The sequence below is a fragment of the Calonectris borealis genome, chromosome 1 (assembly GCF_964195595.1).
Source record: "Calonectris borealis chromosome 1, bCalBor7.hap1.2, whole genome shotgun sequence".
NCBI classification, from domain to species: Eukaryota; Metazoa; Chordata; class Aves; order Procellariiformes; family Procellariidae; genus Calonectris; species Calonectris borealis.
Window position 1 is genome coordinate 7,052,950 of NC_134312.1, and position 25,649 is coordinate 7,078,598.

General features: G+C 38.3%; 1 protein-coding gene across 2 annotated transcripts in view; it reads right to left on the reverse strand.

Moving 5' to 3' along the window:
• The window catches only part of USP6NL (USP6 N-terminal like), a 127,806-nt gene extending 103,400 nt beyond the window's left edge, over positions 1-24,406 (reverse strand). The window contains exons 1-2 of one of the 2 annotated variants that reach the window (XM_075143397.1): positions 24,269-24,406; positions 18,775-18,864 (exon numbers count right to left, since the gene is read on the reverse strand). In XM_075143397.1, the coding sequence (XP_074999498.1) occupies positions 18,775-18,778 (4 nt within the window). In that variant the 5' untranslated portion in view covers positions 18,779-18,864; positions 24,269-24,406. Of the gene's footprint in view, positions 1-230; positions 1,933-18,774; positions 18,865-24,268 lie in introns of those variants that run through there. The other variant, XM_075143416.1, reaches the window with a different exon arrangement.
• Between the last annotated feature and the right edge of the window lie 1,243 nt (positions 24,407-25,649).

Here is a 25,649-nt window from a genome sequence, read left to right on the forward strand (position 1 = left end):
CAGCATAATAAACGTCATCGGGATTCTCTTTGGGAAAGCTGCAGTTGCAAAACGATACTAATTAGGCTTACTATAGTTCAAAGCCAAATTATGGCAGCTGTACATGCCACAACAAAGAACATTTTTAAGTATCAAGTACACACTTAATTTAACTACAACCAAACTCCAAAATACTTCTGATTTACAGTAAGTTACTCAGAACACCGAATACATCCCAGTGCTGCTCTTACCTTTCTTAGCAGCATCTGTTCTCCGTCTTGCTGGCGACACCAGATCCTTTACAATCTGTAGCACTTGAATCATTGCTCGTTAGCAAGATCAAAGAGACTAGATGCTCCTCTAAAATTCCAACAGGTTTCATTACTACATGTTATTACATGGCTGTCTTCAGTATCCTCAAGCAAAACTGATGCAGGAACAACTCCTCTACCTTCACAGAAAGATTTCTGCCTGACGACTCTACAGGCTGGGGTGATGGATTTAAAGTGACTTCAGCACAAGGAGAAAAAAAACTGCAAGCAGTCCTAAATGTATTTCTACAGAACATTTTAAAATTATTTACTGCAGAGAATGCATACCGATTTTTCTAAATAAAGTTTAAAGGAAACATTCACACCACAAAGTAGCTGAAGAACACACCCCTTGAAATGAATGCCGACGGATGCAACGTACTCCCCTAGGCTCAGTCTCTAAGAAGCACGTCTGCATCCTCTTTTAAAGTCTATTTCAATTCATGAAATTTCATGTAATGCTTTAAGAGAGTTATCGGTGCAGTGTAGAGCCAGCATCAGACCTACTAACAGAATTAAAATTAAATCTAGCTTGCTAAACTCCATCAGGCACAAGCAAGCACCTGCTAAAGAGCGTCATTCGGTTCCTTTTCTTCCACCTTGAATACACACCTCTGACACCCTTGTATGTGACAGCAATTCTTGCACACCGGGAGACACGCTGGAAATCCTGGGAGTATTTCAGGCGTTCTTCTCTCTCCCACCACCAGGGGCCCAGAGAACTGTTTCAGCTAAGGGATTGTCATTACTTCTGTCAGGTAATTTTAAGCAGACAAACTGCGGTATGTGCCCCACAACACTTTTAATGCCATTTGGAAAACTTACAAAGGCACTACAGAAATGCCTTCTGTCAAAGCCTCTACAGAGGTAACAAAAAAAATCATGAGAAATCATGTCTTATACGGTCGTGTTAAGTATCTGTCAACCCTGAAGAGATCCTGTGAACACTTTAGGAAACCGAATTCCTACACAGCATTGCGAGGCCTTGCCTACACAAAGAGAGAGATTTAGGAAGCCGACTACATTTTCCAAAAACCATAACATTAAAACAAACCACAGGCCACAACCGAGACACAGCAAGACGTATTCTCTGGCCTTTAGACCTTCTGTTCCCATTGCTTAAGTGTTAGATGGTGGGGGGGAGAGGTCATCTCTTTCCATTTCCAGCTGCTGATCACAAACATTTCAGATTTTTAGATTTGCTGGCGTATTTGTCCACATGGATGTCAGGCTCTTGAAATGCATACAGCTTAGGCACGACAAACTGTTTCCATTATGTCAGTCTCATTTACAGCCTGCCCATTAATCCACCTCTGCCAGAAGTAATAGCCATCCAAAGTACTATCGTATTTGGTTTGGCAAAACAAAGACAAGTAAAATCACTCTCTCTGACAAGCTGTCTGATTTCTTCTCCCACCCTGCAAATATTCAAGTGTCCACTCAATAGGAAGCTTGTAGACATACTGTGCAGTTGTAATTTATCTCTTCCTGAAAAAGGATTCTTCAAACAATTACAAACAGAACTCCCAACTTTCTATATCAAAAATAATTTCTAACTTCTGTACATAAACTTAAATTCCAGGTTTCAGACAAATGACTTTATACATTGAGAGGTAAGGAAAAGATTACCATGAATAGATGTTTCCAGAACAACTATAATTTCAAAACATTTAAATCAGAGACGTAAAATGCAGGGTTGTCTGGTAAAGTTTACCTGAAGGTTCTTCACTTAATAATCCGGTCCTCAAAATTCCTGCTGTAAGAACTTTCCCACTATTATCTTGCCATGATGCGTTCTTTCTTTATTTAGTTGGGTTCTCAAACAACTGGTCTTCAAGTTAAAGATAAAAACCCAAAGAAACATCATTACAAATGATGCAAATTTTCTCTGAAAAGCTGACTTCTGAGTTTATGGTCATAGAAGAACACAACTACCTTTACAGCACTACTAAACTTTTGATCTTTACATAAACATATTAAGGGTAGAAAAAAGAAAACAGGAGGGAAAAAAAAAGAAAAAAGGAATAAGGTAGAACAACATCTTCAGTAATAACATCTGCTTAACCAACTAAAATGAGTATACCTTGCAGATCCTGAAGGTGGTTTTTAACTAAACTAGATTATCTCATTTCTACAGCAAGGTTCTCAAGTGCTGGAATAAGGAGAGGATGGTGGACTGACAAAGAGTAACAGTGGGGAAGGGGGAGCAGAGGAAGAGAGAAAAGAATAGAAGGCATGCTTTGCCCTTCCTTTTGTGTCAAAATTACTTAAAAAAAGAAATGGAGCACTTCAGTATCTAGGAATTAACACCCAGGAAAGGGTTACAGATATTCCCTACTGCTCCCTTTTCTTCAAAACTATCCCTTGTCCTGCTGGTAACAAAGATGACTAACAGGAAAGGACTAGTAGATGATTTGCAGGTCTAGTGGACTATGGTGAGAATACAAAACCAGTACCTGCTGAAGTTTGCAGAATAGCCATTAGAAAGCTTTCATCCCATGGTCACTAGTATCTCTCTCTCTCCACCAGTGGTAGGAGTATTTTAAACAGCTGAAGCCTGCTCTGAGCTTTTATGAGAGACACACAAGAACTTCAGGGCTAGCAATCATTTTCACACACACCTGCCTCCCCCAACATGAAATAATCTCCAAAGATGGTATGCACAGTAGTTTCCCCTCTCTTCTTTGTTAGGGAAATTGTCATGTAGAAAGAAACTGGGGAGAAAAAAAAAAAAAACCAAAGCTTTACAATGAATTTAGGAAAAAGTAAACAAGTTTACTAAACACCCTGTGTGCAATGTAAAGAAAGAAAATGGTGCAAGTCTGAGGTAGGGCCACAGCGTTCATGCTAACCAGTGTAACAAACTTAGACAAATCACTCAAACTTTGAAGAATTATACCATAAGCTTTGTGGCTGCTATTTCTCTTTCCTCAAATCAATTTATACACCTAACAAGACAATAACACTAAACCTGCTTTAAAGAAGTGGCAATACCAAAAAGACTTCAAGAAACAAAACACACTAACTAGCTAAACAAGTAATTTCATCTGTTACTCATGAGTGATAACTTGGTTATAGTTCATTCTTATCTTTGAATCGTGAAACCCAACTGATATTTCCATACAATCTGTTACTACAACTGCCATCTCTCAGACCACGTCCTAACAAAACACAAATTGTGGGCAAGGCTATTCACCAACCGAAAGTTCGTGGCAATTCTGACACAGATACACACGGTAAACCAAAAATAAACCGTGTCATAAATTTAGTGTAACCATTTAAGTAGATTCTGTTTGAGGAGAAAAGTAGTGTTACATATTCAGTGCATATCACGTGAATTTCTGCTAAGCATTTTTCATCTTCGACAGCTAGTTTGCTAAGCAGTATATGCTTGATGATGTTCTTGCATTTTGCTTTTCTTCCTTAACTTCAAAATCATAGGGAATACAGAAATCATGCACATGTTATCAACCTGATAAAATACATTGGTATAAGAAGGAGCAGTTAACCAGGATGGGATTTTATGGATCATTGTGTGCAGCCTTTGACCTCTCTTAACCATAATAAAAAGAATTACCTGTATCCTGATCAGTCAGCTGTCATCACTCAAAATAAAAATACTTCCATTAACGTAATTATAATTAACCGGTCTTTGAAAGCAGTTCTTTTTCATAAAGCATATTGCCAGGAGGTAACATATTTACAGCACAAAAGATGCTGCAAAATTATGGCTCAGTGGATATTTGTCAAACAACACTTTGGGGAAAAAAAAAAAAAAAGAAAAAAAATCAGAATTTAAGTTTGAGGAAAACTTCATATTTTCTCCTTCACTCTCTTCTTATAATCTGTAATCTTTATATATTCATGGCATTCTGTCTAGGCTTTTAAAAAACCAACAAGAAGCCTCAGGGTAATCCTAGGCAGCATTGCAGCTACCCAAAAAAGCGCCTGCTTGTTGTGCCCTCATTTACAGAAAGAAAGACATACAAGCGACTAAAAAAAAAACCCACTAAAATGGCTTGAGGGCATTCATTCATATGAACAATAGGCCTGCACACATTTTATGTGAGATGCAAAGTTATTGTGACCGTTCTTTTTCCATCTCACATCAACCTGAACTGGCCAGAATTCAGGCTGCATACAGATTATTCCACCACATCTCTGCAGAAACCTGTGCAGATCTGTCTTCATAATCCTACCTTATGCTCTCATAGCCAGAATTATTTATGTCCTTTTCCATACCCACTAGACTCTAAACATGGTTAAGATAACAAGCTTTCAGGCCTGACACACCCAAAGAAATAGACAGCAAGGTACCAGCCTGAGATCCAGTCCTGTTGCCACCTGTTTCAATGAAGCGGGATCAAGCGTTAAGTCTTGCTGTTATCGTCTAGAAAGCACATAAATATACATACACAAAACACTCCTCCTGGTATCTCTTTAGTTCTGCGAAAGAGCAAAGTCTGACGTTACAGGCAGGAGACGGGGATTTACATGAGCGAGGGTCCATTTGCTCTTTGGACCCTTCTTTCTACGTCTGTAAAATACAGATGGCACTTCGATATGTTACAAAGTCAGCAGGACTATTCATAACAAGGGCTATAAAAAGTCAAGTACCAGCAACAGTGAGGGCAGCTGTTCTTAATGACCAGTCTGCATGTTTGCTTTAAAAGCTGCAGTTCAGAAACCACACGTGGCAGAACTGCTTCATCTTCCCTCCCATCTTAGCAAAGGGGCTCAGAAAATGCATAAGCAGAAGAAAAGTTTTCAACAATAGATCAGTTTAAAGGATTAAGGAAATACAAGTAAGGCACATTAGCAGGAGAAGATTCTCTAAATATCAAATAGAAGGAACAGCATATTGTAAAAACATTTGCATAGTGAGTTCACAGTAAAAACTGCATATTTCTTGCAAAAAAAAAAAAATTCAGATAAAGTCTACCTAGCAACTAAGTCCCAGCAACACCTCAAGTATCAGTAGAAACATTTTGTTTTACGATACTCCTCTCTGACTTTTCCTGTCACAATTGGTCTTCAAATTAATATCTCAAAATAAATAGGCATTGAGCTCTGAGACAGGCAATATATCATGATACAAATTATTACTAAAGTAGCTATAAAGTAGGTTATCTATCCTTTCTCACTTATATTTTGAATTAATTTTCCAATCTATGAACTGAAGCCTACAGTTTTCATTAAGTTTTAAATAATCTACTGCAGTTGGAATAGGAGAATTTTAGAGTTCCAGATCAATAACTAACCCTCCCCATAAATCTCTGAAACCTTAGATTTTCATCGTCATTATTTTCTACAGATTATTCTTTGACAGTAATCCATTAAAGGGAACCATGAAAAAGATAAAAAAAGAAAACCTAATGCTCTCAAGAAATCATACGTGGAATTCTGGTAGCCTTTCCTGTGAAAATGTTTGCGCTAGTGATGTGACTCCATTTAGTATTCAAGGCATTCATTTTTCAAAGAGGACTGCTTTTAGCTATGCATTTTGCAAAACATCCATAAAAATAAATAAATATCCTTACAGTCTTCTGAATGGTCCTACAGTCAGTAAATGTCAGTAACTGCTTAATCCAACAGAATTTGCATTCACATAGAAATACTTATTTTTCCTCATTTTTAGCACTTTTACTACCGTTTTCAAAGCATGAAAGTATGGCTGCGGTTTTCAAAACAAACTGATGTAGATATATGAACCTCTTTTAGAAGAAACCTTCTTGGGAACAGTAAGCAGCTTGATCTAGAGGCTGGAGAAGTAATAAATAATTGTAACAGAAAGCTAAGTGAACGCTGATTAAAGAGGATGAGAGGCATTTGTTCACATTTTTTTAAAGTCTGTTTTTCTTTCTACTTTAAACATACAAGAAAGCTGTTCATTAAATTCAGGATGATGATTGAGAACTTCAATAAATGGTCAATGAAATTAATTCCACCAGGAATTAATTGTTCCAGGCAAAAATTTATCAACCCAAAGAAGAAAAACACATGCTAAAAAAGGGGAAAAGGGAAGAGAAAAAAACCCATATAGCTATGTTCAGCAGCCATTAATTGCCCACTTTGAAGTTGTAAGGAAAGAAACTACACATTGCAAAATCCTGTCACTGGACAACACTCTTACTGTTACCCTTCTTACTCAATTCACATTATTTTCTACCCCCTTAGCTCTTGCTACAACACATTCTGAAAGTGGATCTACATGATAACAAGATAGACGGCCACTTTCCCAGAGAGCCACAACGAAGCCAAGGGAACTGCCCATGTAGATCACTTTTATCAGCCTCCTGATACAGACACCAGACAGTAACGGAGATCAATATCAGATGTTTGTGTTCAAACATGTTGATTAAAAAAAAACAAGAAGGAAAAATATGCATGTATATGTACTTTATTTTTTCCTCCTGATAGATGTGTTTTATACCTATCACCTCCACAAGCAAAATAAGGGCACTGCTTAGTCTTTGCTCATGTATTTACTGTAAAACTGTGCCATCAGATTTAGACATACAAGTGTGTCTGAACTACACAGTTTAGTAACAGTTTAAAAGGCTTCCAAAAGCTCTTAGATATTTAACCATAAAGACTTGTGAAAAGGACTAGCTTAGGCTACAGTGCAGAACTCCTCAGATACAACAGAGAGGTACTTTGTGTCTTTTGGAAATATGTGATTAGGATAGTGTTAAGCAAGAAACATAGATGTTATGATAAAGAGTAACTATAGAACCACAGATTCTTATTATGGATCTTCAAATTTATCCTATTTCTTTCTCCTCTCCCTCATACCCATGCCCTTCAAAAGGCAAAAAGCCACTTTATAAGGCACAGTAATCTAGTAAATAAAGAAAGCACTAACAAAGCAAATGGCTTTTTCCCCAAAAAAAGTTATACAATATGTTTTTCTAAAACAGGGGGAGAAAAAAGTGTGTTAGTACAAGATCTCATCTCAGTGAATGCACATACCCCACAGAATTTCTCAGTCTCCCTCATACTACAGTCCAAATCTTTATACAGTTTTAGCTGCAACTGATAATTATTTTGAGAAAAAAATTCCATACTAGAAGTCTCAAAAAGAAACCAAACACTTACGAAATTGTAATTACGACAACAGAAAAGTTTTAAAAGATTTTTCCAAACAGAATATGCAGCATTTTCTGCATATGCAACATTCCAAACAGAATATGCAGCAATTTTGTATTTCCCAGATTTGGGTCACAGCTACAGTATTAATCAACAGCTTTATCTTCAAGCTAAAGGATATTATAAAATATTCTGTCAAACCTAAACATACAGAAAGAAGCCATACTAGTCATTAAAAGATTTTTTTTTCTTTTTGCAGTATTAAACAAAAATCAAAACTATTACTATCTTACATGTGTCAATACTGAAGTCAAAGTAAATTCACTAGTTTAATCTGGCAAAGATTAATAAAAGTGCAAGTGTGTTCAATTCAAAGAAGGAAAAAACCCAGAGATAAAACCTTTGCTTTTAATTTAAACCCTTACTTGGTTTCCTGTTGAAAAGGATATGAATGAGATCAATAATCTCTTGCCTCCTTGAAGCAAAGATGCACAAAATTCTGTGCATCTCTATTTGTTAGCAGGATCCTTTACTGCATGCAACATTTCTATGTTGATATTTAATCCAAGTAATAAAATGCAGCTGTCCACAGCCACCAGGAAAAACATCAAACCTTATCAGTCCACTGCAAAATACACAGTACTTTAATTAACCTCATGTATTTGCAGGCTTAATTTGTGTAGCAAATAATCTATAGTATGGCTTTCTCTCTCTGCCATAAAATCAAAATTTTTAAAACAACTTTTTGAATACTTTGTAATAGGCTAATCTAACACTAAAGAAATATCTATTCACACAAATATAGCTTACCTATTGATGAAAAAACTGTTATAGAGAGATACATGTTAGGGAAGAAAGAATTTAGCGCTTCAAAAGTAACTGAAGGAAATTAGCCTGAAGGTCACACAGATCAGAAGTGATCCACCCTCCTTTGTAAGGAAGTATACCTGGGTCTGTTTGCCTACTGCAGTTGTATTCTAATGGGAGACACCATTAACTGTTCGCTTTCAGGCTCTGCCTCTTGCTCTCCTTGTACATTCACTCAGAAAATGCAGTCTTTTAAAACATAGTTTAACTAATGTATTTAAAATCTGAGCTTAGCACTTGAATACGACAATCACGTTAACCATGACTACTTAAGAATAATGCTGGAGTTATATTTGAGATATGTATTCGGGTTAAGTGGCTGGTTGTGGCTATCTTTATGATTATCTCTATTGTGCCTCTGTTCTTATTTATTTAGTAGTGCACTGTAACTAGCACGTCACACTTGCTTCATATCCAATCCTATTTCCCATAAAGCATATACACGGCTCAGCTACCAACAAAGAGTTCTCCTAATCCCTCATCAATGAAAAAACTTGCTGGAAACACCTGGGCATCTTAGCAACACTACCTGCAGATAAACTGTGCTAGACGGAGGCAGGAAGCAGCAGTGTGAAACAGGATTCTTTATTCAGCTTCACTTTAAGACAACCGAACTATCCAACTGAAGAACATCTTACCTATTACAAGAGCTAAGATAGAGGAATTGTATGTGCTCTAGTGACTCAGTCCCAGTTTTGGGAGACAGAAGACTGTAGTACATTTACTGTTCTACATGCCCTCTCTGTAGCTATAGAGAACTTAAAATCATGCCAAGTTTCAGCCAACCATTGCCCATGGTCCGGAAAAGAACGTACTGAACTGCATCACTCTACCCAAAATTACAGTCAGGCATTTTAATCCACTATTTTAACTGCCAGTGGTACTACACCAGTGCTAAAGGAACAGAAAGAGAAGTGCCATCATCCTCCATTTGCAGTAGATTTATCCTTGAACTTGATCTGTTAGGTTTCACTGGACAACACACAGGTTACCTGGCCTTGCTATACCATCTACTAGGACCACTGAATACACAGCATTAAACAAAAACACAAATTAAGAGTTAGTTCTCCAAAATGGATGTTCCACTTAATGATTGATGCATTAATAAAAAAAAAAAAAAAACACACACCAAAAAACCCCCACCCAAGAGTGAATTTCACAGAAATATTATTTCTTTTAGTTTGTTTTAATGCATGAGGAATAAATAAATATTGAAATGTCACTAAAAGTGACTCATTAACCTTTGCTCTAAAAAGAAGTACTTTCCTACCACATAGTTAAAGTAAAATTTACAGACATTTTTGTCACTGCTTCTGGCATACAAGAGTATGATGGGAGGAGGAAGTGAGGAGGAAATAAAAAGCAAAATTGACACTTTTCAGTTTGTACCTAATCTTTTCAAGGCAAACTATAAACCTAATTTTTCCCCTCCCATCCCCCAAGACCAACCCCAACGTCCTTCAAATACAGTAACTTAATGTAACTGGGGGAGAAAAAAAGAGGAAGCTCAAAGTTTGTCTAGTTTTTCCAACCAGATATAAAGTAATATGAAATACAACTGCTCTGAAGTAGGCAAGGCAAGCAGGGTCTGTAGACCAGCCTGCACACAAAGTATGGCTGTAGCACAGTATCACTGAGAAGAACAGAGAGCTGCAGCTGACAAGCGTCACCTCCACAAAGTAAGCTTGGGGGAGGGCAGCTTATATCATTATAGTGTTTGTACAACTCAGAAATAGTAGGATCACAAAGTAATATAATGCTGAACAAAATTCTACTACCAAAAAAAAAAAAAGAGAGAGAAGGAAAAAGCTTTATATTGAATGCAACAGAACACATTGTGGTGAGAGACTTATTTCCCTATGTCTCTAAAAATTCTGGGAAGTCTGACTCCTGCTCAAAAGAGCTCTGAGTGAGCCTTTCAGCACTCCACCACGGAATTAGGCAGGTTTTCAAAGAGCTTTTCAAGGGTAAAACAGAAAGACTGCATTCAAGAATCCTCTCCTGTGGCAAACCAAAGTGCTTTATTAAGACAAAGTGCCCTTTTATATTAGTGATCTATTAGATTAATGACTGCAGTGGCCAAAAGCACTGGTGATTCTACAGTATGTTGGTATGCCTTCCATTCCCAAGAATAATTATGTTACACAAAATAAAACAGGGGGAAAAGGAAAAGAAAAAAAAAAAAAAAAGGGGGGGGAAAGGAAAAAAAAAAAAGAGAAGAAAAGAAAAAGAAAGCGCAACAGACCAATCTCCGAAATCAGCCTGGAAGTCCTGCACAGCTTTCTGCTCACTTCAGAGATTTTGTGCAGGATAGGTACAGGCATACCAATAGCCTTGAAAAAACTGCAGTGCTATCTTGTCAGTCTCCCACATAATTTTAAGAATTAAAATCTCTTAATTATAGGGGGCTCTTTTGCAATGAGAGATTAAATGAACCTTATAATCAGCTGATTGATAGGATATCACCTAAGTGCTGCTACTTTGTTTACACAAACATCTGCAACCATCCTTTAAACATTGATAGGGCAACATATTGGATAGTTAAAGTAAAGAAAAGATCTTAAATTTAAACAAACACAGAGCCGGGATTACTTGCATAACCCCACTTATGGCAACAACTCCAAATATTTTCCATCCGTGCTACAAATCAAAGAAGTTGTTTCCTATCAAAAATTGGGTACAGAATGTCAGATTAGTTTTTTCTTAAAACACAGTCAATTTAGCTTAAAATAACTATACGTCTTGTAAATCAGGTGTTTGTTTCTTGAATATGAACATAAATAATGCAATATAACATAAAATGAGGCTGCAGCTCACTTATTTTTCCTATCTGTGATAAAGTTAGACTAATGAGCAGCAATAGCTTCACTTTTCTAACACAGTGGTGCATATTATTCAATCATTTGTACGGAAACGGAGAACAACATGACTCACAACAGGCAAGGAAAGTCCTCTAAATACCTCACTTTAACACTGCTGTTGGGAAAGTTCTTCTTCAGCCCATTTCTAATCCTTCATCTGACTCAGCTCTTGTTTTGTGAATTCTCTAATGCAACAGGAAATTATACCACCACTAGAGAGCTTAATACTGCAGCCTCTATAAAGTCCTCCCTGCAGTAACCAGAACAACATTGTTCTCTGTCTACACAGCGCCTTACGCAAAGAGGGGGGTGCCTGCCCAAACATCTACATTTATAGCTCTCGCGTTTCATCTGTATTTTAGCTGCGAGTTTCTGCATCCTTCCCCCTTTGGAATGTACTTGAACACCACCCTCAACTTATCCCAGGATGAATAGGATCTTGGAAATATGAATTGCTTACATAGTGGTGGATACTTGAGACCCTCTCCAGAGAACAAGGTTACAGTGTTCTTTGCTACTTACTCTTTCTGCTGCAGGGATACCAAAGATCCACAATAAAGGCATTATTGTGCAATGTTCTATATAAAGGAGTACAGAGATAGGCCCAAAGACTAAGATTTAAATAAAAAAAAAAACATAACAGGAGAGTATTATCATGCCAAAGGGATGTACTTCTGTGTACACCAATTACTCATAATAATTCAGCGGTCCTTACTGGCCATCAATCAAAACAGTGAGAGGCAGATAAATTTAGAAAGAGGACCCTTTCCCTCTATATATACACACATAAACAAAAGAATTGTTCTATATTTCAAGTAAGTATATAATTTATAATATAAATAGAAAATAATTATATAAAAATATATAGTACAAATGTAACATGTAATGAATTTTTAAATATATATAAATTATCATTATAAACATATTTCTATCGTCTTTGCTATTTTGGACACACACACACAGTGTTAGAGTCTAATAAAATAGATAATTTGTAAATAATCCAACCTTAATTTTCACTGCAAATGTGACGGAATAAATGTAAAGTGCAAGTGTCTAAAAAGGACATATTCGGGGAGCAGTAAGTGTGTATACAAAAAGACTGGTCCTCCAACAACATTCATGATGGTAACTTTCCTGCCACAACTCTGCTGTCAGTTCAAAATTAACAGTAGTTTCCTGACAGTGCCAACATCTTGATTTACAAACAGAAATTACATTGGTTTAAACGTAAGTGTCATGTTGCACTAACTTATTTAGAGGAGCCCCATCAATCTGACCATCAATTTAAACCCACAGGGAGAAAGTTTAGCTGAAAGAAGATAGCTTTGAAGTTCCCTTTATGGCAAAAAAAATTAAAAAAAAAAAAAAAAACTTTTTTTAAATGTTTAATAAATGTATTTGAAATATATGCAAAGGGTTTTAAAACATTTAGCTTTACTATACATTTTAAACTAATTTAAATGAAACAGTAAATACTAAGCAATACCTTTGTTGACAAAGCCTTAGAGAAAGTGAGACTACTGAACTTGAATATATCACCTGGAAGCACAGTTTCTGAATGTGATAAATACAGTTTTGGTAGCTGCAACCTCCTGCAAAGCTTAAGAAAAGAAAATGACTTCACTTCAGTCTATGGCGATTGAAGTCTTATTTTGTTCAGTTAAAAAAGTGACAGAACAAAACTCAAAAATGTTTGTCTTCGTCTTCCACCTAAAAATAAAGTTTAAGTGCAAGGAAAGCCACAACTTACCAGTCCTAAATACCCTGAAGAGATCAAAACCAAAGGAGGATTATGAAAAAATTAATCTTAAAAGTCTGCTTAAATGCAGATGAATTTCAAAAAGCTTTCATTTGTGTTCTGATATATTTAAATACCTATACTATCAGCAAAGGAAAAAAAAGTTACAAGGTCTCAGAAGTTGCATCGTTATGTCAACTGAATAAATAAGAAGAAATCCAACACCACAAAATGTGAATATTAAGAAAACAAGTAAGTTTCTACTAACACGCCTACATTTCCTCAATGTCATGCATCAATTCTGCGCATGTAAAGTATTTGGGTTTACATTTTATTGTGACTAATGCACCCTCTGTATTTAGAGGGGCAGTTTAATTACAGCATTGGTGAGAAACTGGGTCATCGAAGATCTGATTAGCCCTCTGGAAATGCCTCTCCTCACTTAGCATAGAGGAAGCCTAAGATTACAACGTTCCTAAACAACTTAAACTATAGTTCTACACATGCTTCAAGCAAGGGAAAAACAGCATTACCACTGGAAAGAAGACAGTCTCACCCACCGACCACTTACTCTCACCCTTGCGCTTCTCTCCCTGCATTACACCAGTTCAACCATTTATGCAGCTATGTAGTCAACAGCTTAGGGAGCCCACCCAATTCAAATCAACTTCATGAACGCTCCTGCAACAAGGAAGAACACAGGAATTCAGACAGGGAAAGGACACCACCCCCTCTATTGGCAAGGGCCAACATTTTAAGGGGGTCACAAAATTTTAAAGACCCTGAGTTCAGCCTTGGCTCCTACAGGCCAGACCTTTCTAATGAAACTCAACTTCATTCAAAGCTTTTCCACAAGTCCATACAAGTTTCTGTAAATCTAACTCTGACCTCTGAATCTGCATTTTAAGTCAGAAAACTATCTCCAGCATGCTTCCTGATAGCCTCCCTCGAGTATAGCTGCACTGTACAGAGGGGAAGCCAGCCGATATAGCATTAACTAGCAGTATCTGAAGAAAACAGAAGTGAAAAGTTAAGACAACACAGAAGAGTAGCAGTGAAGCAAGATCAAGAACGGTAAGCGCTTCTCCTGACCGCTAGATTCAGGAGCCAAACAACTTTGTATACATGTATTTTTCATGCTTCATCCTCCCACTACAAAAAAAAAAGTTACTACACTACTACTTCTGATCCAAGCGCTCATGTGTCACTACAGTTACGTACAGTAGTAAATTCCCCAGACAGTTTCAAGAAAAAATAGAGCAAACATAAGATAAATACTAACGTTATCAATGAAGTAATTTTTATGGGGTCGTTAATACACAGTAACTTACCATTTTAAGTATATTGTGGGTTTCATTCTCTTCCAGATAGTTGAATTGCAGGGGGAGGTTATTATTATTTAACTCTTAAAATATTTTAAACGTATCCCAAGTCTTCAAACTAACCTTTTTCAAATCTGCATTATGTCTGTATCCCCTACATCCTACAATTCTTTATCATTCAGATCTTCAGTTTTTCATAAAGAATTACTATTTCAAATTTCAGTAAAGATGACCTGGGAGACAATAGCCACTTCTACATTTCTCAAGTCACAGTATTTCTAAAGATTAGAAGATAATTGTGCTGTGAAATCAGAAGAACAATTGTTGCAGAGAACACTTCACATACTGTATCTTCAAGCCTGTGTTTTATGAATGGGTTTTCAGGGTTCGTGGTTCAAAAATAAAACAAAAACTTAGCATGTAACATAATAATCCGACATCCTTTAGCTATTCATTATTATACTTCATTACAAAGATACTTTAGCTTACTTCTAAGCTTTCCTTCCCCAGCATGCAGTTTTACGTATGAATCAGAACTTAGTCTTTTTCCTTTCTTTCAATCTCAGTTCACTGAAAAGAACTGATGACTACAAAGCCTCTTTAACTACATCAGTCAGCTTTATAGTTATTTGCAACACTTTGCCCCAAAACACGCAAAATGCACAGCCACTTTACACTCTGTGTAAACCACAAAAAATTGTCCATTTCCCAGCATTTAGTTTATGAACAGTTTGACTTGGTCCTCAGTTCACTACAAATTCATTCTGGCGTACAACGAGGGGACATTGGAGGTGAAGGGGTAAAATTGAGCCAGCCTTAACCAAACAGACTTTTCTTAGCCTAGGAAGCTTTATAAAAGCCCAGCACACACTTTTCTCAGTTGCAAGCACAGGAATAATAATGCATACTTGCCAAAGCATTATATCTTTACCTATTAAGGCTGACCTTAACATTTGTTTTAATTCCCAAGTTTATTGCTCACGGACAGAGAAACTGACAGCCAAAACTATTTCTTTACACACACTACAAGAACTCAAAAAGAAAGGAAAAAGAATTTTTTTTTTTTTTGAAATCACAAAACCCTAAGGTTCCTCTGTGAACACAAACTAGAAAGCCAGCTGTAATGAGAGGTCAAAATAAATAACCAACCATCAAACAGAAGCAGCCTTTAATCACAACATTGTGGTCTTGATTTGAACTGGTGAAGCAAAAAGTTTCCCACCTCATTACCAGGCCACACTGACCAATTTCAAAATATAAGATTACGTTGCACAGCATCTCTCCAAACACACAAAATGCACTCCTACCATCAGTCAATCACGAAGAAAACCTGACGAAATGATAGTAAAGCATGAAGAACAGCAGGTTAACTTCCCAACTGCATGCAGTGTTAAGTTTTTAGGGTGTGAGAAACAAAACTAAAAGCAGAAAGACAAAGCCAGGAAAGAATTATTCTGGACAATTTATTATGACAGCAGAATAATATTAAAAAAAAAAAAGTTGGCACTGCATCCTATACATTTAAGGGGGGAAAAAAATGAAGATGTCAGCAGCTTGCTGCAACAGTATGTACTAACATTTAGTTTAATTGTTTGCAAACTGAGTTCATTGCAGCAGCTCCAATAAGTTCACCGCACTGACCTTTCTTCAAAGGAGAAGGCACAGGAAAACTCCCAAACATAAAAAGCACAGTTTATAATCATAAGAATTTATCATGACACTACACATTTTCTGGCAGCTAAATGTCAACAACTGGAGAAAACGTAGGAAATCAAACCAACTCTTTCTGTGGTGTGACATTCTAGGCAGGGTACATACAGTCAGGATTTCCCTGACAAGTTATCTTTAAATAAAAAATAAATCAAAATCCCTCTAACTTAGGACAGTGAGGTCACATGCTGTAGCTATGGGGCACACAATGCTAAAGTATAATTTGAAATATGGACTTGTCTTATCCTTATTTATGAAAGCAGACATTTATAAAGGTATTCCACAAAAATAAAAGCCTTAATAGTTTTAACACCTTTTCAGATTCTCTGTATTGCCCAACAACTAAAAACAACTACCATGAATGGTGGACTTTGCAATTCTGTGAATACTCTCCCCCAATATTGGAGAAGATCCAGTACAACAGGATCCAAAGCACACACCTACACACCTGATAACTATTAAAAGTTATACAACAGCAGCAGTTCCCCTATTCACTTCCCAAAAAAATTTCAATTGATCGTTTCCTTAAAAATAAGCTTGTGTGTGCTTCTTAAGTACCAAACTATTACGGATTTGCTTCTACAAGCTGTTTCAATAAAATAATATGCTCTATGTAACAAACTGCTAAAACGACAAATATGATACAAGGTAAAAACGGCTTTTTAAGCTAATGAATAATGTTGGCAGAAAGCCAAATAGATATGAACTGCCCATGAATAAATTCAGGATAGATACTAGAAAAGGGATTTTAATCATTTTAGGACTGAGATTCTAGAACAGCCCTTCACAAACAGCAATGGAAATATATATTGCATCAAGTGTATCACAAGAAAATAAGAAGTATGATTCCATAATGTAGCCTGCTCATAACAGCATTCTGAATTTTTTAACCAAGAAGTTATTAGCCTTCGTAAGTCTGACGTTCTCACATTTTAGATCATCATTTTAGACAGATTTTCTGTTTGAATTACACTAGGTGATGCACAAGTTCGGAATACTAGAGACTCCCATCACTTTTAACACATCTAGCTACTCTAGGTGCCCACAGATTTTGTGAATAAGCTTACACGTGCGGAAGTATGCAAATAAATGCATCTTCATAAGATGATAAATACCTTATAGACCGAGGTATTTAGTAGAGAGGAGCCTAAAACTATGTAGACCATGCTTATAGTTCAAGTTTCTTTGAAGTAAACCGTAAACTAAGAAATCCATAACATAAACATCTAATCTTCTCTAAACCAGATTTTCAAAAAAAGCAGCATTTTCTTTTGTGCCCTTGAAGACCATCACTTAGCATGGACTTAAGCATCTAATCTACCACAAGAATGTGGTGTTCTGCAAAGAAGAGACTGTATTTTGAATAACATTATTATTAACCACCGCAAAAAGTACTGCCAAAGTGTTTTCTTTCATTTGAATAAGGGTCTTCATTCTTGCTAATATAAAGCTAAACTCTCCAGTCTGGAATGTCAAAATCTCACCAAAACGAATGGTGTTTTGCTCAACTCATGACAGTATTTCTTGTACTCAAACCAACAACATCACAGCAGCACCTTGGTGAGTCACACCTAACACAGCAACTATGATTCAAAAGGTAAAAAGGTTTACAGATATTTCTTATGTTTAAGACTATACATTAGGCAATGACAGCACATGAGATGCTCTATAAAATAAATGAAGATTAATATAGCAGCGTTTGACAAAGCAGGATATTCAGGTACATGAATAACTGCCTGTAAAGTTGTCATCTATGCAATACAGCAAATACATTAAACGTCAGAAAGTAAACAAGTGTGAACAGCAATACGGAAGAGAAAACAGCTATAATTCTGTATAAATACTGAAATAGCTCCATCTACACTAAGCATGAACCCTAGAGTTTAGCAATTCTTTCAGTCCTTTTTTTGGTTTAGTTTTCCTTTGCTGCATTTAGCAAGCATTTCCTCCATCATTCTTTTTTTCTTCCAGATGTCAAGAACAGTCATTTTTCATTTAATTTGACAAGAAATTTAACCAACAATTTTCTTTACTCACTTCCTCCCAGAAAATCAAATGGTCTTATTTTACTAACATAGGATATAATTATCCTATGAACTAGATGCTCGTTCTTCAACAGATTCAGTACAGTTGTGTTGAAACTAAGCTACATTATAAATACAGTTCCTCTGCATATGAAGTTATATCCTTATTTCTACATGATGTAAGGCTATGTAATGTTGCTGTCAAGAATTATATTAAGTCTCATATCCACAAAACTTATGAAAGACCTTTAAATACTCAAAACAGTTCGCTAAAAAGAGATTATCTTACCCATCAGATATGGGTAAAACAAAACTTCTGGTGTCTTTCATCTGTTTTTTCACCAAAACAAATCTTAAGTCACAGTTTTCTATGGCTCAGATCTTTCCAACGCATGCCAAAATTCCTTTGGGATCGGACCTCTATACTGGAATTTGAGCAATATATTTATTTTTTCGCATAGAATGAAGTCCATTCATTTTACGTTGGATTTTTACCAGCTATTTTAACTTACTGGACAGTCACATATTTTGGAATTCTTAGCAAACCCAAGATATTTCCCCCTCAGAGTTACATGCTTTATTTATACTGAAAAAACAAACATCAGCTTTTTACAGAACTCACCTTATTGAAAATGATACCAGACTACCAACACAGAAGTCTTACAGAGCACACATTGATCAAAAATTTGCAGGTTAAGAACAGTATCTGCCAAATCTCAGCTTTATTTGGTATTTTTAAAGGACTGAAGAGACAAAACTCAGTATGAACATTTTTGAGGAAGAACCACCTTCCAAAATCCACTACAGAAGTACATTTCTTCTAAACTGCAAACTAAGCGTTTCTTTTTTCTTAAAAAAAAGAAATCTACTCACTCATGACTGGAAACTTCTTTGCATATAATCCAAGAGAGGTCTTGAAGCAAGGTATCTTGTTGGAGAAGGTTTCTCAGAGGTATACATGTCCTGATGATGGTAGGAAAATAAAGAGACAAATCATTTTTTCAACTTCAAATAACTAGAATAAATGTTCATATATAAACTGTCTTTCCTACCATCTTTTCATCCTCCTTGTTAAAAAAAGGAACACAAAGATGTATTTGTTATGACTAAGGAACTTTACTGCTTATGGATCTATTTTGAAGTTTATCAACTCAAAATGTGTACTTTCTTCTAACATTCATATTATAAACTTCTGTGCATGTACCGGTTCATAAAATATAACTGCTCCCAAAAGATAACAAACATTCTTAAGAAGTTAAAAGCACAAAACTACAATACGGATATAGTAACTGAAAATGCCATCAAAGTAGTATTTTCCTGCAGCAACCTCAGCTGGCAAGAAGGTGCAATATAAAGAAACTCTTTAAAACACAAGAACTGCAAATAAGTTTACTATATAAGCATGGGTTGGCATTAGCATCCAACACATGCTCCTTAGAAACAAAACCTGAAAAATTTACCATTTCTAGCAACTGTATACCATCAGATCAGTCAATTCATAATCAAAATGAAAAAAACATATCCAAGTAGGGCAGATATGGATTCACTAACAATATGCCTGGCTCTCTCCAGAGCGAAATACAGAGGACTTAATCTCCAACAATGAGAGCACAGCAAGTACATTTTGGAAAATTTATTATATAATCTCCATCCTGCTGCTAAAAGCAAGTTTATACAAATCTGACAGAACAGTTAAATGAAAGTAACTTCACCTCACAGCTGAGATGAAAAGAAAAAAACAAACATATCTATTAAGCTATAAAAAGTTTTCTTCTAATACCTACACAAATAGAGAGTTTCTGTAAATTAAGGAACATTATGCAATTTATTTCCTCTTTTCAGAACCAATTAGAACCTGCTGAACCTGACCACCTGTGCTAATCCAGCCAGATAATATCTTGTGCTGACTCAGATTTCAAGTCTCAACTCTCCTGATCTCTTAACATTTAAAAAAAATGAAATAAAAGACAAGAAGACAGAAGAAGAGATCTAACTTCTTCTGAAGTATGAGTTCGCCTAACGTTTACAGATTTACAGAACATGCCAAAGAAGTAGAGGAACTATCACAGGCCTGGATTCACATCACAAGAAGGCTCCTATATCAATTGCTAAAACCAGTTTTGTTAACAAAAAAAAAAAAAAAAGAAGAAAAAAGAAACAAAAAAACCCCACCCCCACACCACAAAAACTCCAGCTGCCGAAAGGAAGCCTTCAATAATGCTGCAGACTGAAAATTACAACCAACTTGTTTTGCATTGAAAAAGTAACGCAGGGAAGAGGCTTAATAGGGGAAGAAAATGGTATCATGCTGAAGAAATACGTATGTAAACATTATAAAAAACCACAGATGAATACAAAGCCATTAGATGGTGTAAACACTGAAGAAGAACAGTTTGAATTGCAGGTCCTGCCAATTCTCTATGAATGGCTGCTGAAGAAGAACAGTTTGAATTGCAGGTCCTGCCAATTCTCTATGAATGGCTGCTAAATTAAACATTTAAGCACACACAGCCTAATCAAAGATAAAGTGTCTGGTTAAAACATATCATCGCAACTGCAGTCTTGTCAGCTTCATTTTGATTACTGATGTCAAAATTATCAAATATAACTTCTGTGACTTTTAATTATTTACTGGACTAATTACAGCTGTTATGTTAAGAACATAATAGTTAAGAACACCAAATGAGTCATACAAATGGCCCTCAACCCAGGTCCAAAACAGTTTTGACTGGAGCTCCATACTACCTTTGGGCCCAAATTGTTCTTCAACATTATGCAGAGTCAACTGCAAGACTGGAGTCTCCCATTCAACTTGATTTTCCAAAGGTATGGTTTCACCTTAGTTTTGTAAATATGAACTAACAATACTCTGCCTCAAAGACATCACGTTACACGACATTTTATTGTGTGTATGTACAGGAAAAGACTGCTCATTAGGAAAAAACAAACATCAGTTCTGAAAACCACTTAAGGCTAATAATAGCATAATTAGGCACCATATCGTGTATAAAAATCTTGTCACGTAACTCTTAGGAAACAAGAAGGGGAGAATATAGCAGCTATATACTACCTAAAAACATGCGTCATTACCATGAAAAGTGAATGTTTTGGTACACCACAGCAACTTGAACTCTGACTTCAGCAATAACATGTTACTCCTATCTTGCCTTCTGTGTCGAAATATTTTGCTTAGCTATTGCTAATATCTGTTTACTAGCCAATACAGACTTCTGGTTAAGTTCAGTTTTTGTTCTTTGAAATAACACTGCATATGTGCTTTATAAAGTTTCCCTTGTTCACAACTTTATCATTTTGCTGAAGGCCATTTACTTGGACTATTTGAAAGTGCTTAAGTCCCTAAAAAAGGAAAGTTTCATCTTTTATCTGTAATTTCGAGTATAGCAATAGCAAGCAGTATCCAAAAGTCAGGAAAAGTCAACACTACCAAATATCAGAAAGTCTGTACTTTCTATTGCATTACAGTATTGTCGGTTTTCCTAAGGATGTGCGTTAAAAACTAAACGGTTATCACTTAACTCTCTCAGCCAACAACGTGATTTATTTCAATGCTTATAGGGTTCTCTCCTGCACAGAAACATTACCAACTATTACACAACAGAGGAAAGAAAGACTATTACTTGTTGAGTGTCTTGCTGAAAGATACTATCTTGGGAAAACTGCCTTTTTATTCAAAATAGTACCTGGCGTCCTTTATGCTTTCCATTGCAATTAACAAGGCTATAAAAAAACCCACACACATACCTTTGATCCTTCTCTCTTGCTGAAGAGCTAACCCTTGTATTCCATCCAGTATTTCCTCTACTAACACACATCTATTAGCCCTTGGTGGTATTCACCTTAAGCACTTGTGAAACTATCAGCATTTAACTTAGATTTAAAAGGAATACCTGAAGTGAAAGAAGCTCTTTTACAATTTCAAATTCAAGCACACTAATAATACATTCAATTACCTGTTTCCACACCTAGCGCCAGGTCTCTTTTTTGCCCAATATTCTGTTTCAGGATAATTAATATGAGACAGATTGCAAGTAAATTACAGCATATTGTAATTCTATGCACTATGACTCTATCCAGAGAAAAGATTTTCCTTTAAGTTGACAATTAAAGATTCAGGTCTAGTCTGTGTATACGTTTTTGTAGTATCCATTTAACTTAGATGCTAAGGAGTTAACATTAAGAATTTATATCCTCAATTCCCAAGAATCAGAAATCACAGGAGCAGCACACAACTGCACTGTTTAAACACACACACAAAGACAAAATAGTCTAAAGAGAACCTGCCTGGCACAAAGCAGTATTTTACTGTCCCTTACTTGCTTCTTTAAACCAAAACATTATGGCCCCTCAAAGAAAACACACACAGAGATTTCAGAAGCACATGTTTTAAAGTTTTATAGGTAGCTGGCTGGCAAAACATTAAGTCTGAAATTATTGGTTTCCGTGCTGTATAATCAGAGGGCAAAAGAACAGCTGGTTAAAAGGCAGTTCTTCTAAATACTTATTTTACACTGTATCCAAGTTGAATTAACTTCAAAGTTATAATCATAACAACAGAAGTTAAAAAGAAGCAAAACTAAGTCACTTAAGAGCATGGCTATTAAAAGGAACATAATAAAAATTCCTAATATAACACCAAGCTTCTGAGCGTCCCAGCTCAGTAAAATGCACAAGACAGCACAAATGTAAAATTCGCAACAAAGTAAGACTACTACTGTTTAAGAACCTAGACAAAATCATTGGCTGGCCACAAATGAGGAAGCACATAGAAGTACAAATGAAACAAGCCCAATGACACACCCTCCTCTTTGTTCATAGCAGGAATATTTACACTACAAAGCGTTGAAGCAAATTGCTTTTAGTTTCAGCCACTGCTGATTGGCCGACGTATTTAATATACACATGCCTAGCAGAGTTTGAGTTTCGACTGTCACACAGCAGCTCTAGATTGCAGGGTACGCATCAAGCTAAATAACCACAGAGAACAATTATTTAATAGAATTCTTCTAATGGAACTGATCCTCCACAAAATACATTTGTTGTGAACAAGGCAGATGTGCATTCGCTTTCATTCCGCTGTAATTCAGTGAAAGCTAAGAATCAGCTATACTGATAGCCAGCTTTCTGCGCAGCTGCCTGCTCCAAACAGAAACGGTACAAAGAAAGTTATTCTCAAGTGTACGCAGGCAAATGACTGGTACAGGAGTTTGGCGACCGTGTTTTAAGTCACCACTTGACTCTCATTCAGCTGGCAGTTCAATGGCTTCGGTGGTTTCCTACAGGCAACCATCCACACCACAGAAAGAACACGAAACGTGATAATTGGCTCTTTTGCTGATAGTCCCGGCAGAGACCAAGGACTAAGAGAGGGTTACGGAGACTGAAGTCTGTTGGCAGCACAGTCTGTGGGAAGCGGGCAGGGCTGCGGGCCCTTCGGCACCAGCCCGCGACTCTCAGCCTGGCGCTGGCACTTCTCACCACATACCTGAAGTATCACAAAAAGCGGAGGAGGGAGCAGGTACAGAAGGCAGTACTGCCAGAAAGTCACGTTAAAACACGGGTTCAGCCACCCAAAGCCTCCCTGCTCCCCACAGGGGATGATATGACAGCCTCCCACCTTGACAGAAAAGGGGGGCCCTCAAGAAGGCCCCAAGGGGTGTCCGACCCACGGCCGAGACCCCCCCCAAACACACAGCCCCCCAGTCTCCCCTCAACCCCATTCTGACCGCAGAGGCCCTGGCCACCACAGCCCCCCACTCCCCTGAGGGGAGCGCACTCCTCACCCCCTGTTTGGGGCTGCCTTCCCCCGGGCGGCCCCTCCACCGCCGCCACACCGCACTGAAGCCTTACAATGGGACCCAGGGGCATCTCCAACAGGGCTTCCCTCGGGCTGTCCCAGCACACTCGGCTCAGCCGCCTCCCGCACCGCGCCGACCCCCCTTCAGAGCTCCCCACACGCTGCTCCCTCCGCCTCCCCCCCTCCCAGCAGAAATAATAGGGACCCTCCAAACACACACCCCCCTCCGCTGGGAATGGAACAGTCTGAAGCACCCCAGTACCCTTCGGGAGCCGGCTCCCGCCTCTTCCACCTCCCCAGCCCCGCGGGTGGTGCGCGCAGCCCGGGCTCCCCCCGGGGGAGGATGGTATCACCCGCCTCCCCTCAGCTCTCTAGGAACTGGGTCCCACCCCGTCCGCTTCAATGGAGATGTCCGGCGCGACATCTCCCCTCACATACCCGCCCCCCCCGCGCCCCGGGAATGGAAGGGTCCAGCCGGCCACCCCGCCGCCCTCGTGGCGCTCCCCCACCCCGGGGGCCGCACAATGGCCGGACGTCCCGGCTCGCCCCTACCTTTGCTCGGCTTCCTCCTCGTTCCGGGGCCTCCGTCCGCCTCCTCCCCAGCGGCACTTCCCTGCTTGCTGCCCCGGGACCGGCGGCCTCCAACCAGGAAGTGCCCCGGTGTGACACCGGCGGCCGCCGCTATGGAAACCCTCCCCGCCCCCGTCCCTCCCCCACCGGCGCCGTCCCACAGGGCTGACCCGCCGCCGCCGCCATCTTGGACTCACAACGAGGCGCGGAGGTGTCCGGCCCCGCCGCGCTCTCTGCTCCCGCCGCCGCCATCTTGGGCTCGTAACGAGGCCTTGGCAGCGCCGGGCGGGCCGGTGCCCGGGCGGCGGGGGGACCCGGGCTTCACCGAGGCCGGAGCTGCTCTGGCAGCCATAGGGATGGGCGCCAGGCAAGACTAACGCGTTTGGCCCCAGGGCCAAGCCCTGCTTCCACCAACACCCAGCTCAAGCATCTGCCTGGCCGGTCGTCCGGGAGCTGCAGGCTGAGCCCATGCGTCAGCACTGAGGCACCTGTCAGGAGCAGGCATCCTGTGGAAAAAAAAGGGGAAAAACACAAAACAGGACTTGTTCCCCTCTGATTTGTCTTAGCCACTAGGCTGTGCTGTGTAAACTACCAAGACCCTCATTTTGAAAACCCCGTTGTTGCTTTTTTGGTTTTCTCTGGTGAGCCACCAGCATCGGATATTGGAGGTTTGAAGTACAGCTTTATGGTTGAACTTCTCAGGCTTGTGTATGAAAATACATATGCCGGGATAGGCCAGGTTGCCCATTCCAGCTCTCCTGGCATCGTGCGCACAGGACAAGAGAGACGACTTTGATCCCAGCCCCACCTCTTCCTTAAGCAGAGTGCTCCCACTCCCTGCATGGAAATTATTTATGCATATACATACCTGTGCTTTGCATGGGGTGGTAAACAGAGTTACAAACAAAACTGGAAGGGAAGAAGCACAGAAATCTGACAAACAGCTGCTTGAGATTATTAGACATCTCAAATACCACAGCGGTGTCATGACCAGAAGGGGCGAGTTTGGTTTAAAAAGAAAACCATTGTGGTTAAGAGGGAATTTGAAGTAGCAATAAAATATGATGTTACATTAGAAGCAAAATTAAAATAAACAGTAGTTAAAATGTACTACCAAAAGACATCCAGTAATGATACAAAAAAGGGAGCAATGTTCAGTAAATGTTTTGAGTGTTTTAAACAATCCTGTGTTTGTGTAATAATTACATTTAAATACTTCCTATTCAAATAGTAACCAAGGAATTTAGCATAATCTACTAAAGATAAACTCTTTAAAATAACCAGCTCCAAACAACTTGCACTATGACTTGTGGGCCCCTCGACTTCTGATACTAATTTTTACTAAATCTTGTAATACAAGGAC